Source organism: Oncorhynchus gorbuscha, linkage group LG12 (assembly GCF_021184085.1).
Source record: "Oncorhynchus gorbuscha isolate QuinsamMale2020 ecotype Even-year linkage group LG12, OgorEven_v1.0, whole genome shotgun sequence".
In the NCBI taxonomy this organism is placed as follows: domain Eukaryota; kingdom Metazoa; phylum Chordata; class Actinopteri; order Salmoniformes; family Salmonidae; genus Oncorhynchus; species Oncorhynchus gorbuscha.
Genome location: NC_060184.1, coordinates 14176491 through 14196230, shown reverse-complemented (window position 1 = coordinate 14196230; position 19740 = coordinate 14176491). Strand labels below are relative to the sequence as shown.

The following is a 19740-nucleotide window of genomic DNA, read 5'->3' as shown; positions in this document are numbered from 1 at the left end:
TAGCCTACCTGGTTAAATAAAGGTGTTCTCAACTAGCCTACCTGGTTAAATAAAGGTGTTCTCAACTAGCCTACCTGGTTAAATAAAGGTGTTCTCAACTAACCTACCTGGTTAAATAAAGGTGTTCTCAACTAGCCTACCTGGTTAAATAAAGGTGTTCTCAACTAGCCTACCTGGTTAAATAAAGGTGTTCTCGACTAGCCTACCTGGTTAAATAAAGGTGTTCTCAACTAGCCTACCTGGTTATATAAAGGTGTTCTCAACTAGCCTACCTGGTTATATAAAGGTGTTCTCAACTAGCCTACCTGGTTATATAAAGGTGTTCTCAACTAGCCTACCTGGTTATATAAAGGTGTTCTCAACTAGCCTACCTGGTTAAATAAAGGTGTTCTCAACTAGCCTACCTGGTTAAATAAAGGTGTTCTCAACTAGCCTACCTGGTTAAATAAAGGTGTTCTCAACTAGCCTACCTGGTTAAATAAAGGTGTTCTCAACTAGCCTACCTGGTTATATAAAGGTGTTCTCAACTAGCCTACCTGGTTAAATAAAGGTGTTCTCAACTAGCCTACCTGGTTAAATAAAGGTGTTCTCAACTAGCCTACCTGGTTATATAAAGGTGTTCTCAACTAGCCTACCTGGTTAAATAAAGGTGTTCTCAACTAGCCTACCTGGTTAAATAAAGGTGTTCTCAACTAGCCTACCTGGTTATATAAAGGTGTTCTCAACTAGCCTACCTGGTTATATAAAGGTGTTCTCAACTAGCCTACCTGGTTAAATAAAGGTGTTCTCAACTAGCCTACCTGGTTAAATAAAGGTGTTCTCAACTAGCCTACCTGGTTATATAAAGGTGTTCTCAACTAGCCTACCTGGTTATATAAAGGTGTTCTCAACTAGCCTACCTGGTTATATAAAGGTGTTCTCAACTAGCCTACCTGGTTAAATAAAGGTGGGAGAAAAAAAAACTTATGGGGGAACCTGGAGTGGCGACAGACAGCGTTTTCCGCCACCAACAACAAAACACCAAATGGTGGAATTTCTTGTGGAAGAATGGAGCATTCCTCCAATAGAGTTCTAGACAAGGTGCATTGAAGATGTTCTGGCTCATTGTGGTCCAAAACCCTATTAAAACACTGCTGGTTTTCCCTTTATGCTTGCAGCTGATGAAACAGAGAGAAGTCTTCACGATACACAACTCTTTACACACTCTCACACACATTCAACTCCTTACACACACACACAAACACAAGGTATGTCCACAGACACACACACAGGGCATGTACAGACACACACACACACATGGCACGTACAGACACACACAGGGCACGTACAGACACACACAGGGCACGTACAGACACACACACACACACGGCATGTACAGACACACACAGGGCACGTACAGACACACACATGGCACGTACAGACACACACAGGGCATGTACAGACACACACACACACACACACAGGGCATGTACAGACACACACACACACACGGCATGTACAGACACACACACACACAGGACATGTACAGACACACACACACACAGGGCATGTACAGACACACACACACAGGGCATGTACAGACACACACACACACATGGCACGTACAGACACACACAGGGCACGTACAGACACACACACACACACACACGGCATGTACAGACACACACAGGGCATGTACAGACACACACACACACACACACACACAGGGCATGTACAGACACACACACACACACGGCATGTACAGACACACACACACACAGGACATGTACAGACACACACACACACAGGGCATGTACAGACACACACACACAGGGCATGTACAGACACACACACACAGGGCATGTACAGACACACACACACAGGGCATGTACAGACACACACACACAGGGCATGTACAGACACACACACACAGGGCATGTACAGACACACACACACAGGGCATGTACAGACACACACACAGGGCATGTACAGACACACACACACAGGGCATGTACAGACACACACACACACGGCATGTACAGACACACACACACACGGCATGTACAGACACACACACACACGGCATGTACAGACACACACACACACGGCATGTACAGACACACACAAACACGGCATGTACACACACACACACACAAGGTATGTACACACACAAACACAAGGTATGTACACACACAAACACAAGGTATGTACACACACACACAGGGCATGTACAGACACACACACAGAAACACACAGGGCATGTACAGACACACACACAGAAACACACACCTCCTCGGCGAGTTTGTCCTTGTGCGTGTTCAGCTCATCCACTTTGTGCTGGGCCTGCTTGTAGTCACAGTCCAGCATGGAGTGTTCCTTCTCCAGCTGCAGCAGTCTGGACTCCAACTGCAGCTTGGAGCTCCGCTCCTCCTGCAGCGTCCGCTCCATCCCTGACAAACACAAGGAGACAATGCTACCATAACTATTACAATAATAGACCATCCCTGACAAACACAAGGAGACAATGCTACCATAACTATTACAATAATAGACCATCCCTGACAAACACAAGGAGACAATGCTACCATAACTATTACAATAATAGATCATCCCTGACAAACACAAGGAGACAATGCTACCATAACTATTACAATAATAGACCATCCCTGACAAACACAAGGAGACAATGCTACCATAACTATTACAATAATAGACCATCCCTGACAAACACAAGGAGACAATGCTACCATAACTATTACAATAATAGACCATCCCTGACAAACACAAGGAGACAATGCTACCATAACTATTACAATAATAGACAATTGTATAATGTGGTCCATTAGCCAACACCTTTATCCAAACGGTCATTATTGACTCAGTAGTTTCTTGACCTCTTTTTTCCCCACATACATTTTTCTCTAATATGCTCCATTTCTATCCACCCCAGGTTGCTGGATCGAATCCCCGAGCTGACAAGGTAAAAATCTGTCGTTCTGCCCCTGAGCAAGGCAGTTAACCCACTGTTCCCCGGGCGCCGAAAGACACGGATGTCGATTAAGGAAGCCCCTCGCACCTCTCTGATTCAGAGGGGTTGGGTTAAATGCTGAAGACACATTTCAGTTGAAGGTATTCTGTTGTACAACTGACTAGGTATCCCATTTCCCCCAATCACCTCTCCTTTGTCTTCCTCCCTCTCACCTTTCAGGGCCTCAGACTTGGCCTCCTCAATGGACTTATAGACCTGGTTCTTGTCAGCAAGGCGTGTCTTGGTGGCCTTGTGCTCGGCCTCCTCTATGTCAAAACTCTGTTGCAACGACTTGAGCTTGAATGTCAGGTCAATCTCCTGGTTGCTCTTCTCCTAATGGGCCCAACCAGAGGTCAAAGGTCAGCTGTGCGTTTGTTTATTTGTGGCTGTAATCAGTGTACATCCACAGAACAAAGAGAGACCTGAGAGGACTTGAGATGATTAAAGAAATAGAAGGTATTTCTCCCTCTCTGACACAGGGACATTTTTATCACGTTGCTCACACCTATCCAATCCTCTCAGATTTCCACAAGAAAGGGGGAGGGGCTAGAGGTTGATTTGGGCTTGGGAAATTCCCATGGAGCCCGAGTGCCATCTACATTAAGTCTTACCAGTGGGGTGGAGGGTTGTGTTCATCATGGCACATTTAAAAAAAACAAGTCAATTTTCTTCCATTTGGTGTCTAATGAACACCACCCAGGCCTCTTACCTTCTCCATGTCAGTGAGTCTCTGCTGAAGCTGCCTCTTCTCAGTCTGTGTTCCAGAGAGAGAACCCTTCACCTGCTTCACCTCCTCTTCCAGACCCTGGATATGTCCTGACAGAGAGAAAATAAGATGGAGAATGAGAGTGTGTGGAAAACAGAAAGGGAAAAAGAAGTAGAGACACATTAGTACAGAGGTAGAGGCATTAGTACAGAGGTAGAGACACATTAGTACAGAGGTAGAGACACATTAGTATAGAGGTAGAGACACATTAGTATAGAGGTAGAGACATTAGTGTAGACACATTAGTATAGAGGTAGAGACACATTAGTATAGAGGTAGAGACATTAGTGTAGACACATTAGTATAGAGGTAGAGGCATTAGTATAGAGGTAGAGGCATTAGTATAGAGGTAGAGGCATTAGTATAGAGGTAGAGACATTAGTATAGAGACATTAGTATAGAGGTAGAGACATTAGTATAGAGGTAGAGACATTAGTATAGAGGTAGAGACATTAGTATAGAGGTAGAGACATTAGTATAGAGGTAGAGACATTAGTATAGAGGTAGAGACATTAGTATAGAGGTAGAGACATTAGTGTAGAGGTAGAGACATTAGTGTAGAGGTAGAGATATCTATGAGGGCATCAAGCTAAGGAGAACACACACAGGTTCAGTCAAGGCTTCACACAGAGTACTAGGAGATATTACATCATCTACAGGTATTCACTCATTCCCTTCTTTAATGTGTAAAAATAACATCTGTCAATGTTTATTTTCCTTGTTGCTCCTGACTCCACCCAAATGGAGACTTTGAAAGAGGGAAAACTATGAGACATCACAGAAAACAACATGACTTGCCTGTTCCAAACTGTCCCGTCTGAACTGAATGGACGCAATGACCAATGTCCCAAAGTTTCCAAAACACAGGGTCTCTGTAAGAGTGACGTACTCTCAGGCAGCCCTGGGTCCTAGCTGTGCTTGGTTGAGCTTGCCTGGCACAATATAACTAATGAAATGGTTCCTAAAGTGCAAACCCTGCCCCTCTGGCACTCATGTGAATATGGAACCAATGGAAAGGTTACAAATGTGCAAACTCACCCTGCAGGTCAACTATAATCTCTGTCCCCAGACAGCGGTCCCTCCTCTCAGCCTCCAGGTCGGCCTGAAGGCCCATCAGCTGCTGCTCCAGGCCCATCTTGGCGTTCTCCAGCTGGGTGCACTTGTCCACCAGCTCCCTGAGGCTGAGCTCCAGGGCCTGGGCCTGCTTCTGGGCCTCCACCTGGCTCCTCCGCAGACGCCCAGTCGTCTCCTGCTCCCCTGCCAGCACGGCTGTCGCCTCATCCAGCTGAGAAGGAAGAGATGTGGTGGTGGGGTGGTTGGGGTTTTATCTTTATTAGTCAATTCAGGAGTGCAGAATTGGTGTGGAGTGAGCAAGAGCGCGACAGAGAAGGTAGGTAGAGAGAGGGAATGTTCTGCCTCACCTGTCTCTGCAGGTGGATGTTCTTGTCACTGGACATCTGAGAGGTCTGGTTCCTCCTCTTCAGCTCGTCCAGCTGGTCCCGCAGGCTGTTCACTAGACAAGGGTCAATCAGGTGGACAGATCAATCAGTGTATCTGTGTTTAGGAGAGTGTGAGCGTGTACAGGTGACATAATAGATGGCCAGGAGGATTTATTATGGAACCCCGAGGCAGCCGCTACTCTTCCAGTAAAGGTAACTGGAGTGTATGTAGGGACAAAATCCTAACTTAATTGCTGAATTCCAAATCAACCCCCCTAGCCCTTACACCGATCTAAGCATTATGGTAAATCGATTCACATTGCCTTCTGTTTGGCTGGGTGGAGAATGATGTCACAGTGTTGCTTCCACCTAGCCAATCCTCTCAGATGTAAAGGAGTGGCTGGGCAATAGGGTCTGGGCAGTAGGGTCTGGGCAGTAGGGTCTGGGCAGTAGGGGCTGGGCAGTAGGGGCTGGGCAGTAGGGGCTGGGCAATAGGGGCTGGGCAATAGGGGCTGGGCAATAGGGCTGGGCAATAGGGGCTGGGCAATAGGGGCTGGGCAATAGGGGCTGGGCAATAGGGGCTGGGCAATAGGGGCCGGGCAATAGGGGCCGGGCAGTAGGGGCCGGGCAGTAGGGGCCGGGCAGTAGGGGCCGGGCAGTAGGGGCCGGGCATTAGGGGCCGGGGATTAGGGGCCGGGGATTAGGGGCCGGGGATCGATGTGGGATTCAGCAACTGTTTCATTGACATAATGTTGAGATAATTAGATAATGTTCCATACATAGATGTAGCATCCATTGAAAGGGCTTGGTACCTCTTAACCCAGGTTTCCCAAACTCTGTCCTTGGGACCTCAGAGGGTGCAGACCTATTTTTTTGCACTAGCACAACACAGCTGATTAAAATAAATCAAGTAATCATCAAGCTTTTATCATTTGAATTAGCTGTGTAGCGTTAGGGCAAAAAAAAAGAAACACACCGTGCCCCCCGTCGGGTCCCGAGGACATAGTTTGGGAAACCCTGCTAACCCTTGAATGGGGAGATCTGTTCAATGGATTCTACTTCTATGGTTCCATGTGTATGCGTCACACAGCCTGGGCTTACGGTCGTTCTCCAGGCAGCGTTTCCTGTCCGCCTCCAGCTCCACTTTGCGGAGATTCTCTGCACTCTGGTACTGCAGCAGGGCCCTCTCTCTCTCCAGCTGCCTCAGAGAAGACTCCACTCTCTGCCTGCTGCTCATCTACAGGGACAGGGAAGGGTTCATGTGTGATGTGCCAAAACATTACTGACCAACTCTACATACCGCACATCACCCAGTCTCACCTCTTCCTCCAGTTCTTTAACAAGCTTCTCTAGATGACAAGTGGTAGTCCTGGGGAGAGAGGAACATGTGGGAGTAAGTAAGTGTGTGTGTGTGTGTGTGTGTGTGTGTGTGTGTGTGTGTGTGTGTGTGTGTGTGTGTGTGTGTGTGTTCTGTGGTGAGCCCTACTTGTATTTGTTTTCCAGGTGGTCTTTGGCCTGCATCTCATGGTTGAGCTGCTCCTCAAGACAATGGAGCTTCTTCTGCAGCTGATCTGACTGAAGAAGAGAGGGAAGGAGAGTTAACAGGTACGCACACTAACATGGAGCTCACCAGATGGAGCTCATACACTCAGGTATAGGTCTGTCAGTTCTGTCTGGTAATCACACAGCGCTGAGTTCTGTCTGGTAATCACACAGCACTGAGTTCTGTCTGGTAATCACACAGCACTGAGTTCTGTCTGGTAATCACACAGCGCTGAGTTCTGTCTGGTAATCACACAGCGCTGAGTTCTGTCTGGTAATCACACAGCGCTGAGTTCTGTCTGGTAATCACGCAGCGCTGAGTGCTGTCAGTCTGACAGTTCTGTCTGGTACTCACACAGAGCTGAGTTCTGTCTGGTAATCACCCAGCGCTGGGTTCTGTCAGTTCTGTCTGGTAATCACACAGCGCTGGGTTTTGTCAGTTCTGTCTGGTAATCACAAAGCGCTGGGTTCTGTCAGTTCTGTCTGGTAATCACCCAGCGCTGGGTTCTGTCAGTTCTGTCTGGTAATCACACAGCGCTGGGTTTTGTCAGTTCTGTCTGGTAATCACAAAGCGCTGGGTTCTGTCAGTTTGACAGTTCTGCCTGGTAATCACACAGCTCTGGGTTCTGTCAGTTTGACAGTTCTGTCTGGTAATCACACAGCTCTGGGTTCTGTCAGTTTGACAGTTCTGTCTGGTAATCACACAGCTCTGGGTTCTGTCAGTTTGACAGTTCTGTCTGGTAATCACACAGCTCTGGGTTCTGTCAGTTTGACAGTTCTGTCTGGTAATCACACAGCTCTGGGTTCTGTCAGTTTGACAGTTCTGTCTGGTAATCACACAGCTCTGGGTTCTGTCAGTTTGACAGTTCTGTCTGGTAATCACACAGCGCTGAGTTCTGTCAGTTTGACAGTTCTGTCTGGTAATCACACAGCGCTGAGTTCTGTCAGTTGCTGTATGTCTGTCAGATAGAATTCTATTGCATCTGTCTGATAATTGAGGGTGCGTTCGTAAATTCACTCTGGCTATTTCAGAGCACTCTCGTCTGAGTGTGCCAGAGCGCAGAGTAACTTACGAATTGACAAACAATCAACACCTGTTGAATATGGCCGGTATCGGTAAACATCAGCAAAGAAGCGTAATTAAATTGTTGCCAGCAGCACAATTACAGTCACCAACACTCTGGATAACATGAAAACTGCCTAACCAGCTCTGCTAGGGGGAGTAAAATGGTCAGAGTGAGTGAGGCGTTCTCTCATTTGTGTCTGGATGTAGCTAGTAAGCTAGCCAACTTTAGCCAGTTAGCTTGTGTGTTTGACTGCTGTTGTGAGGCCAGAACGCTGGGATCAACCCTACTCCTCAGCCAGAGTGTCCAGTGTGCGCTCTGAATGCTCCGAGAATGAAACGCTCCGAATTTACGTTTAAGAACGCCCAGAGGGCACTCTGGCACTCCAGATTCAATTTACAAACACATCCTGAGTATGTCTGAGTGTTCTATTCAATCAGTCTAAGAATTATGTCTGTCTATGAGAGTGTTCTATTTTACTGGTTAGTCTTCAGAGCTACTACATTGCATCAAACATTTCAATTTGACATTTGGGCTCAAATGTCATCTCAGGCCATCTGAGTACACATCTTCCCCTCTGCTCCCAGCTGTGCTTTAAAAACAAGCAAACAAACTCAAACACATGCATGTATGCAACGATTCAACAACCTACCTCTCCTTTGATGCTGTCCTGTTTTTCCTCACCGTTATCCACACAGTCCTTAGATTCCTCCAAAGAGATCACTTTATCCACACTGCTTAGCAATCTGGTGGAGGAAGAGGGTAAAAGCAAGGGAGAGGGAGGAGAGAGGACATGGGTCTTTAAACTGGCTTTACCTGAGGTGCCCTACCACACCATGCCAGTGTCCCGCCCCATAACACATCCCGGCCCAACCCAGAACCCACCCACTTCAGACTCCAGTGCTACAATCCCTATTCACTGATGGCGATCATAAGATCAGACTTTTATCCGCGTGGATTTTCTAGAAGGACTATTGGAACAAGGAGGCAGTGTAAAGCAGGAACAGACGCACAGTGTACGACTGGCTTAAAACGGTTTTACAGTTCTACATGTATGAAACACAATCTCTCCCTCCATCCCTCTCCCTCCCTCCATCCCTCTCTAGTTACAGGCAGAGCTGACTAAGCACATTTCCTGCAGAGCACAGAGAACCTTAAAAAACCAAATACCCTAGTGAATAAAGACAGACCGTTAACAAAGAAACTCCCTTAAAAACAGACAGTACATAGATTCAAATTCACCCCAATTTAAATGTAGTAAACCAAACCCGATTCCTGGATAATTGGCTAGCTTGCTGAAGCTAAATATAACAATAATATAACTATATACAGACACTGTATAGATGCCAAACTTCACTCTTAGTATAGATAGAAAACAATTAGCCTTACTGGTCTTCCTTGAAGTAGGTGAAACCCACAAATGGCAGCTGGTTGCCCACAAAGGCCTTTGGTGTGGGAAAGGTCTCCACGTCGCCTTTTTCATCCTCAATCTCGTCAAAGTTACTGGTGTCTATGTCACTGCTCAACTCCGGCACTACTGGGGCCACGGCTGAACGAGGGACAGGCAGAGTGAGAGAGGAATGCAGAGCGGGAGAAGCAGAGGAGGTAGAGAGGTGACAGAGAGGGAGGAGAGAGGCAAAGTGAGAGAGAGATTCAGTCAGAAAGAAGCAAAGAGTGTGAGAGAGCGAGCGAGAGAACAGGAAGGGGTGGAAATAGTGTGGGTTTGGGCAGAGGAGGGAGACAGATGGTTAAAATGTCTAAAATCAATCAACTCAGTGCTATAATTGGTCTCAATCAATAGACACTAACACAGAGATAACCGTTGGCTCCTCCGATTCTCAATAAGATATCATTTTTAGACTATACTGGGATGTTCTAGGTGTGTGTAGTCTATAGTACACCGAACCGCCCTGGGCACAGGCGGTAGGAGCGAGCTGGCGTGGGGCGGACTCCAAACCCACCACTCCTCTCTCCCCCTACAGTGCCCTCTTTGTTGCCCCAACACACACTGTTGCCTTTCACACACCTAAACACACTCTAGGAGAGAGAGAACTAACTCCCCTCCATCTGTACAGTAGGCGGACAGAACCGTGTCAAGGGGCCAGGAGGCGAAAGCTGAGACGAGCAAAGTTGCTCGACAACCTATAAAGGATGTCACTACTGGCTAGGAAACTAAGTGGCCATGTTGGATTTGATTTCTTCAACAGGATCCATTCTGGCTCCAGGCAAAGAGAACCAAGTCAAGACAGAACCCTCAGTAGGGAGAGATCAATAGATGGTGGACAAATGGGAGAGAGAGAGAAATGAGAAAGCGAGCAATAAAAGAGGGAATGAAAGAAAAAGAAAAAGCGAAAAGCGAGAGCTGTGTGGTGAGACTGGAGAGAGACAGACACGGTCCCAGCTCCCACGGAGCCAAATGCGGCATGGCTTTCCCAGCATGCTCCTGATAGCGGGTAGGCTAATGACAGGCAGCTGTGGCCACAGTAAGAGTGGAGAGAGGAGGGAGCGACCGCCCTCAAATCTGATCTGGGGCTGGTGCAGTGGTTCTGGGGTGCCCCTCTTATTACTCCTGCAAGCACATAGGGAGCTACCTCTGTCCCCTCCCTTGCTCCATCATTGGACAGGGTGCTTACTAGCACACACAGGCTGTGTCCCAAATGTCACTCCATTCCATTTACATTGACATTTAAGTCAGAGCGACTTACAAAGTGCACACCTATATAGGGCACTACCTTTAACCAGGGCCAATAAGGAATCCCATAGTGCTCTGGTCAAAAGTAGTGCACTTTGTAGGGAATAGAGTGCCATTTGATAGGCAGACCCAGTCTCCCACATCCAAGAGTTTTACAGCTTTATTTCAGGCAACAGTCAGAAATGGGGCTTCAGCATGCTAGCTAATGAGCAGACTAGAGAGTGAAGCTGCCTTCACATTCTCCACCTGCAAACTTTCTCCCATTGATTTGGCAATGGTGGAAACTTTCCCCAGTCAATGCTTACACAAATCCTGCACTTTTAAATCCATGATGGGGAGTGTGTAAGTGCACACCTATAGTAACGGGAGACAATGGGCTGACTATAGTGTGGGGGAACCCATTAGAACACTGATAATATAAATATAGTGTGGGGGAACACATTAGAACACTGATAATATAGTGTGGGGGAACCCAACAGAATAACACTGATACTATAGTGTGGGGGAACCCATTAGAACACTGATAATATAGTGTGGGGGAACCCATTAGAACACTGATACTATAGCGTGGGGGAACCAAACAGAACACTGATACTATAGCGTGGGGGAACCAAACAGAACACTGATACTATAGCGTGGGAGAACCCATTAGAACACTGATACTATAGCGTGGGAGAACCCATTAGAACACTGATACTATAGCGTGGGGGAACCCATTAGAACACTGATACTATAGCGAGAGGGAACCCATTAGAACACTGATACTATAGCGTGGGGGAACCCAATAGAACACCACTGATACTATAGCGTGGGGGAACCCAATAGAACACCACTGATACTATAGCGTGAGGGAACCCATTAGAACACTGATACTATAGCGTTAGGGAACCCAATAGAAGAACACTGATACTATAGCGTGGGGGAACCCAACAGAACACGGATACTAATAGCGTGAGGGAAACCAAATAGAAGAACACTGATACTATAGCGTGGGGGAACCCAACAGAACACGGATACTAATAGCGTGAGGGAACCAAATAGAAGAACACTGATACTATAGCGTGGGGGAACCCAACAGAACACTGATACTATAGCGTTAGGGAACCCAATAGAAGAACACTGATACTATAGCGTGGGGGAACCCAACAGAACACTGATACTATAGCGTGGGGGAACCCAACAGAACACTGATACTATAGCGTGGGGGAACCCAATAGAACACCACTGATACTATAGCATGAGGGAACCCGTTAGAACACTGATACTATAGCGTGAGGGAACCCAACAGAAGAACACTGATACTATAGCGTGGGGGAACCCAAAAGAAGAACACTGATACTATAGCGTGAGGGAACCCAACAGAACACTGATACTATAGCGTTAGGGAACCAAATAGAACACTACTGATACTATAGCGTGAGGGAACCCAACAGAACACTGATACTATAGTGTGAGGGAACCCAACAGAACACTGATACTATAGCGTGGGGGAACCCAACAGAACACTGATACTATAGCGTGGGGGAACCCAACAGAACACTGATACTATAGCGTGGGGGAACCCAAAAGAAGAACACTGATACTAGGAGAACACTGCGTGCTCAGTCCCCTCCTTTACTCCCCATTCACTCATGACTGCACGACCAGGCACGACTCCAACACCATCATTAAGTTTGCTGATGACACAACAGTGGTAGGCCTGATCACTGATAACGACGTGACAGCCTATAGGGAGGTCAGAGACCTGGCCGTGTGGTGCCAGGACAACAACCTCTCACCTCAACGTGATCAAGACAAAGGAGATGATTGTGGACGACAGGAAAAAGAGGACTGAGCCCTCCACCATTCTCATCGACGGGGCTGTAGTGGAGCAGGTTGAGAGCGTCAAGTTTCTAGGTGTCCACATCACCAACAAACTTACACCGTCCAAGCACACCAAGACAGTCGTGAAGAAGGCACGACAAAACCTATTCCCCCTAGGAGACTGAAAAGATTTGGCATGGGTCCTCAGATCCTCAAAAGGTTCTACAGCTGCACCATCGAGAGCATGACTGGTTGCGTCACTGCTTGGTATGGCAACTGCTCGGCCTTCCGACTGCAAGGCACTACAGAGGGCAGTACGAACGGCCCAGTACATCACTGGGGCCAAGCTTCCTGCCATACAGGACCTCTATACCATGCGGTGTCAGAGGAAGGCCCTAAAAATTGTCAAAGACCCCAGCCACCCAAGTCATAGACTGGTCTCTCTGCTATCGCACGGCAAACGGTACCGGAGCGCCAAATCTAGGTCCAAGATGCTTCCTAAATAGCTTCTACCCCCAAGCCATACAACTCCTGAACATCTAGTCAAATGGCTACCCAGTCTAGTTGCATTGCCCCCCCTTTCCAACGTTTCTCTCTCTGTGTGTGTGTGTGTGTGTGTGTGTGTGTGTGTGTGTGTGTGTGTGTGTGTGTGTGTGTGATCCCACCGTAGTACTTTCAATAGATTTGTCACATGATATCAAAATCAGTGAGGATGGAAGGATTGAGCAGCCCAAGTACATACTCCTCACCAAGCATGAATCTGTGTAGCATTGCACAGTGTACTATGCTGTAATGAGCGATTAGTAATACATTTACATTTAAGTCATTTAGCAGACGCTCTTATCCAGAGTAATAGTTCAATATACATCAAGAGTAGGAGTGCTGATCCAGGATCTGTTTGGACTTTTAGATCACAATGAATAAGATCACATGGACAGCAGGAAAGAGCTGATCCTAGATCAGCATTCCTACTCTGAGACGAGTGATAGTGAACACACGGCCTCTGGCCATGCAGGGTTGTGCTGCAGTGCTGATGATAGACACGTGACTGTTCTGCTCAGTCTCTGCTGATAGAGTAGAGATTCAGGCTCCCTACATGGGAATGAACTGTAGTGTCAAGTCATGACAATAACAAGTTGGGTGATGGAGAGACAGATTGGGAAGGAAACAGAGAGACAGAGAGAGGGGCAGACAGGCACACACACACACAAATAACCACACACACACAGTATGACTGAAGACATACACACACACAAATACACACGGTTGGACTGAACACACACACTTACTCTCTCGGATGGTGTCGAAGGTCCACTGGTCGTTCATGAAGAAGGGGTGTCTCTTGATCTCCTCCACGCCGTTCCTCCCCAGACGCACCTCCCTGTACATAGCCAATGGGACGGAGCGGTCAGAGAGCGGTCACTCACTCAAAACGTGCAAATTGACCGCAACATGAACACAAAGCAAAGCGCCACTTTGCTCCACACAGCTGGAGTGACCACTAACCCACTAGGCACTGACCACAGTCCACTGATTGGCCAGGCTGGACCGCCTCACGGCCACTGCAGCGGTCAGTAACGGCCAGTAGAACAAGAGTCTTAGAGCAGCCAGTAAGAGTAGTGATACGAGAGAACGTAGATCCAGGAAGTTACACAGGAGCAAAGTAGGGACCAGACTAGTCAACAACACTACTGACACCCCACTACTATATCTACTGCTGCAATTCCCTCCCTCCTCTTCCCATCTGGACTCCCTCCCTCCTCTGCCACAGGGTGCAGGGCCGGAGGGGTGCGGCAGTTTGGACTGCCACGTGTGGGACATTCCAGACTCAGCCAAAAGGAACAGGGCAAAGGGAGGGGTGTGCCCCACTAGAAAACATGATGGGAGAGACCATGGCAGACATACAGAGCATGTCCCGAAGCTCAGAACACTGAGGTGAGAGTGAATATGAAAGAGCTATAGGGGAATACAGAAAGAGAAATATGGAGAGAAGAGAAAGGAGAGAGAGAGAGAGCGAGCATACCAAAACAACAAGGAGGGCCGATTGCCAAAGAGAGAAAAACAGAAATGTGGGGGAAAAAAGAGAGATGGGGAGGGACAGGATTAAGAGAGAGAGTTGACTGACTGAGCTGGTGAGTAGAGAGAGAGAGAGTTGACTGACTGAGCTGGTGGGTAGAGAGAGAGTTGACTGATTGAGCTGGTGAGTAGAGAGTTGGTGGGACTGGTCCTTACTGACTGACTGAGCTGGTGAGTAGAGAGAGTTGATGGGACTGGTCCTTACTGACTGAGATGGTGAGTAGAGAGAGAGTTGATGGGACTGGTCCTTGCTGACTGACTGACTGACTGAGCTGGTGAGTAGAGAGAGTTGGTGGGACTGGTCCTTACTGATTGAGCTGGTGAGTAGAGAGAGAGTTGATGGGACTGGTCCTTGCTGACTGACTGACTGACTGAGCTGGTGAGTAGAGAGAGAGTTGATGGGACTGGTCCTTGCTGACTGACTGAGCTGGTGAGTAGAGAGAGAGTTGATGGGACTGGTCCTTGCTGACTGACTGACTGACTGAGCTGGTGAGTAGAGAGAGTTGATGGGACTGGTCCTTGCTGACTGACTGACTGACTGAGCTGGTGAGTAGAGAGAGTTGGTGGGACTGGTCCTTACTGACTGACTGAGCTGGTGAGTAGAGAGAGTTGATGGGACTGGTCCTTACTGATTGAGCTGGTGAGTAGAGAGAGTTGGTGGGACTGGTCCTTACTGACTGAGCTGGTGAGTAGAGAGAGAGTTGATGGGACTGGTCCTTGCTGACTGACTAACTGACTGAGCTGGTGAGTAGAGAGAGAGTTGATGGGACTGGTCCTTGCTGACTGACTGACTGACTGAGCTGGTGAGTAGAGAGAGTTGATGGGACTGGTCCTTACTGACTGACTGAGCTGGTGAGTAGAGAGAGAGAGAGAGTTGATGGGACTGGTCCTTACTGACTGACTGAGCTGGTGAGTAGAGAGAGAGAGAGAGTTGATGGGACTGGTCCTTACTGACTGACTGAGCTGGTGAGTAGAGAGAGAGTTGGTAGGACTGGTCCTTACTGACTGACTGAGCTGGTGAGTAGAGAGAGTTGATGGGACTGGTCCTTACTGACTGACTGAGCTGGTGAGTAGAGAGAGAGAGAGTTGATGGGACTGGTCCTTACTGACTGACTGAGCTGGTGAGTAGAGAGAGAGAGAGTTGGTGGGACTGGTCCTTACTGACTGATGTAGTGAGCTGGGGAGGGAGTCAGTGAACCACAGTGTGTAATGGTCCTGCTACACTATAGCTATCGGGCGTCCGGCATTGCCATCAGTGAACAGATGTTGAGGAAATTATTCCTTTTGGTTGCATATGGCCTCAACTATACACCACTGGTTATTTAACTAACATTTACGAAGTCAAGAAGCTACAAGTACTAGCTAGCTTGCTAGCTACATTGACTAGCTAGGTTCACAATGTAAACAAAAGCAACTTGTGTAGTTAGAGGATAATTTAGTACAACCATCAGCAACAATTGAATGAACACAAAGCTATTGTACTTACACATAATGGATGAAAATGGTACAGTACTGTAGGGGCAAAGTACCCAAATGTCATACTGTAGTAAAAGTAGAGATAAAGTAGAGATACCTTAATAGAAAATGACTCAAGTAAAAGTGAATGTCACCCAGTAAAATACTACTTGAGTAAGTCTAAAAGTATTAAAATATACTTAAGTATTAAAAGTATAAATCATTGCAAATTCCTTATATTAAGCAAATCAGACAGCACGATTGTTTTTTTATTTAATTTTAATGTATGGATATCCAGGGGCTATCCTGTCCTGCTAAGCATTCAAAATGTAACGAGTACTTTTGGGTGTCAGGGAAAATGTATGGAGAAGAAAGTACATTATTTTCTTTAAGAATGTAGTGGAGTAAAAGGAATGTCACATTGAGATGACACTGATGGCAAAACCTATGGTGGAGCTGAGCAGTTAGCATGACAGAGGGGGAATAAGTATGAGTCAGTGTGTAGCAACATTATTATAGTTGGGGTATAATATTCATTTTTATTTCTACTCATTTAAAAAAATATTCAGTTGTTTCAGTTAGTTTTCAGACTTGATTTACCATTTTTTATTTAGTTTGTTTGATTGAAAACATATCTATTTCATGTTATATTATTTATTTTCAGTGTTGTAGGCCTATACGCGTTGTAGGCCTATATGTGTTGTAGGCCTATATGTGTTGTAGGCCTATATGTGTTGTAGGCCTATACGTGTTGTAGGCCTATACGTGTTGTAGGCCTATACGTGTTGTAGGCCTATACGTGTTGTAGGCCTATACGTGTTGTAGGCCTATACGTGTTGTAGGCCTATACGTGTTGTAGGCCTATACGTGTTGTAGGCCTATACGTGTTGTAGGCCTATACGTGTTGTAGGCCTATACGTGTTGTAGGCCTATACGTGTTGTAGGCCTATACGTGTTGTAGGCCTATACGTGTTGTATGCCTATATACGTGTTGTAGGCCTATACGTGTTGTAGGCCTATACGTGTTGTAGGCCTATACGTGTTGTAGGCCTATACGTGTTGTAGGCCTATACGTGTTGTAGGCCTATACGTGTTGTAGGCCTATACGTGTTGTAGGCCTATATGTGTTGTAGGCCTATAGTTTGTTGTTGTGATGCCACTTCTTGCCACTGAGGGGCAGTAATACACAAGGTGATGGGCCAGGACCCTAGACTTGGATAGACATAACATCTCTCATGATGGCGTCTGTGAGAGTACAGGCAGTGCCATTAAGGTCATCTCCATCTTGGAAATAACTATCGGTCAAGAAAATATACTAAATTGGCTGATCCCTCCCAATGACCCAGCTGTCATGACTCCAACCAGTTCATCAGGAGGCATCAGCCAATGCAGTTGGAGTTCCGCCCAGTTGACTAAATCAAAATGGTGAAGGGCCTCTATGGCGCTGCCCATGTTAACACAGTCTTTAGGCCACTAGAGGACTCTGTACAACTCCATGGCCAGGATGTAGGTTTGGTTAGGTTTAAATGATAAAACCATCCTAATACGACTTGGATTTAAAGGATACGCGCCTAGACTGGTGGGAGAAACGAGGTGTAAGGAAACTCTTAACCATGTTTACATCATCCAATGCTGTTTTATTTTCGTTAGTAGTAGATGTAAGAATAACGTTTATCTGACAGAGAGAGAGAGGAAAACAACAACAAATTAAGTCATAGCACACGTGACATGTTATGTTCTGTAATATATACAGCTGTACTCCGATTTGCTGAAGTACAAGACTCTGCTTCCCTCATCAGTGGCTCCATCTCTGTAGAACAAAGTGCCAGAGACCCACTTGTGTCATCAGGCAAGCTGCTGCAGTGGTTGGCTTTAAGTTGGCTGCCAGGGGATTTAGTATGCATGCGAAGCGCTCCCACAGTGACTTCAGGAGGACCCGTGACAACAGTTTGGCAACAGTAGTTGACTGAAAGTGTGCCTCTGGGTTGAGAAGGCATGGCACCACATCAGACAGCGACTGGCTGTCAGTTTAAAGCTGGTCAGCGTGGATTGCGAACAGCTCCAGCAACTTAACAAGCTGTTCTCCCTTGGCCCAGTACAGTCTGTGCTCACCCTGTTAGTTACTGATAGTTAGTGATACTGATGCACAAGCTCGGCCTATTTGAAACGTTGCCATCTACTGGCAGCCTTTACCCAACAGAGTCAGAAGCTTAAAAACCCATTCGAAATAAAACCCTTAAACTCCAATTAATTTTTAGAAGAAAAAAAACTAAAAATAATTTATGGTTTTTATTTTACGTGGTTTTGCAGTCAAATATAATAGTTTCAGTATAGTTTATTTCAGTTTACTAAGTAGTTTTTATTTTAGTTTCAGTTTACTATAATAACCTTAGTTTGTGTAGGGCGTGTGTGTGTGTATGAGTGTGTGTGCATCTCTGTGTGTACGTGAGTGTGTGTGTGTGTGTGAGTGTGGTGAGAGAGAGACTGCAGAGTGAGTGGGAGAAAGTAAACAGAGGGGAAGGAGAGTATAAGACAGGCATTGTGTGGCAGCAGAAAGGATGTTTGACGTCTACTATACAGCTAATGTCCCAGCCTCTCATTAACCTCTACTCCTATCAACTACTACTACTATACAGCTAATGTCCCAGCCTCTCATTAACCTCTACTCCTATCAACTACTACTACTATACAGCTAATGTCCCAGCTTCTCATTAACCTCTACTCCTATCAACTACTATACAGCTAATGTCCCAGCCTCTCATTAACCTCTACTCCTATCAACTACTACTACTATACAGCTAATGTCCCAGCCTCTCATTAACCTCTACTCCTATCAAATACTACTACTATACAGCTAATGTCCCAGCTTCTCATTAACCTCTACTCCTATCAACTACTATACAGCTAATGTCCCAGCCTCTCATTAAACTCTACTCCTACCAACTACTACTACTATACAGCTAATGTCCCAGCTTCTCATTAACCTCTACTCCTATCAACTACTACTACTATACAGCTAATGTCCCAGCCTCTCATTAACCTCTACTCCTATCAACTACTACTACTATACAGCTAATTTTCCAGCCTCTCATTAACCTCTACTCCTATCAACTACTACTACTATACAGCTAATGTCCCAGCCTCTCATTAACCTCTACTCCTATCAACTACTACTACTATACAGCTAATTTTCCAGCTTCTCATTAGCCTCTACTCCTATCAACTACTATGCAGCTAATGTCCCAGCTTCTCATTAACCTCTACTCCTATCAACTACTACTACTATACAGCTAATGTCCCAGCCTCTCATTAACCTCTACTCCTATCAACTACTACTACTATACAGCTAATTTTCCAGCTTCTCATTAACCTCTACTCCTATCAACTACTATACAGCTAATGTCCCAGCTTCTCATTAACCTCTACTCCTATCAACTACTATACAGCTAATGTCCCAGCTTCTCATTAACCTCTACTCCTATCAACTACTACTACTATACAGCTAATTTTCCAGCCTCTCATTAACCTCTACTCCTATCAACTACTACTACTATACAGCTAATGTCCCAGCCTCTCATTAACCTCTACTCCTACCAACTACTACTACTATACAGCTAATGTCCCAGCTTCTCATTAACCTCTACTCCTATCAACTACTACTACTATACAGCTAATGTCCCAGCCTCTCATTAACCTCTACTCCTATCAACTACTACTACTATACAGCTAATTGTCCAGCCTCTCATTAACCTCTACTCCTATCAACTACTACTACTATACAGCTAATGTCCCAGCTTCACATTAACCTCTACTCCTATCAACTACTACTACTATACAGCTAATGTCCCAGCCTCTCATTAACCTCTACTCCTATCAACTACTACTACTACTATACA

General features: G+C 46.2%; 1 protein-coding gene across 6 annotated transcripts in view; it reads right to left on the bottom strand.

Moving 5' to 3' along the window:
* The window catches only part of LOC123990551 (rho-associated protein kinase 2-like), a 70839-nt gene that overhangs the window by 17470 nt on the left and 33629 nt on the right, over positions 1 to 19740 (bottom strand). For 5 of the 6 annotated variants that reach the window (XR_006830670.1, XM_046291149.1, XM_046291148.1 and 2 more), the window contains exons 8-18: positions 13603 to 13694; positions 9208 to 9367; positions 8471 to 8564; positions 6699 to 6787; positions 6533 to 6581; positions 6314 to 6449; positions 5195 to 5286; positions 4812 to 5058; positions 3717 to 3823; positions 3181 to 3340; positions 2269 to 2429 (exon numbers count right to left, since the gene is read on the bottom strand). Coding sequence is in view for 5 of the 6 variants with exons in the window: in XM_046291149.1 (XP_046147105.1) it covers positions 2269 to 2429; positions 3181 to 3340; positions 3717 to 3823; positions 4812 to 5058; positions 5195 to 5286; positions 6314 to 6449; positions 6533 to 6581; positions 6699 to 6787; positions 8471 to 8564; positions 9208 to 9367; positions 13603 to 13694 (1387 nt within the window). In the remaining variant the exon portion in view is untranslated. Of the gene's footprint in view, positions 1 to 2268; positions 2430 to 3180; positions 3341 to 3716; positions 3824 to 4811; positions 5059 to 5194; positions 5287 to 6313; positions 6450 to 6532; positions 6582 to 6698; positions 6788 to 8470; positions 8565 to 9207; positions 9368 to 13602; positions 13695 to 13819; positions 14018 to 19740 lie in introns of those variants that run through there. The other variant, XM_046291152.1, reaches the window with a different exon arrangement.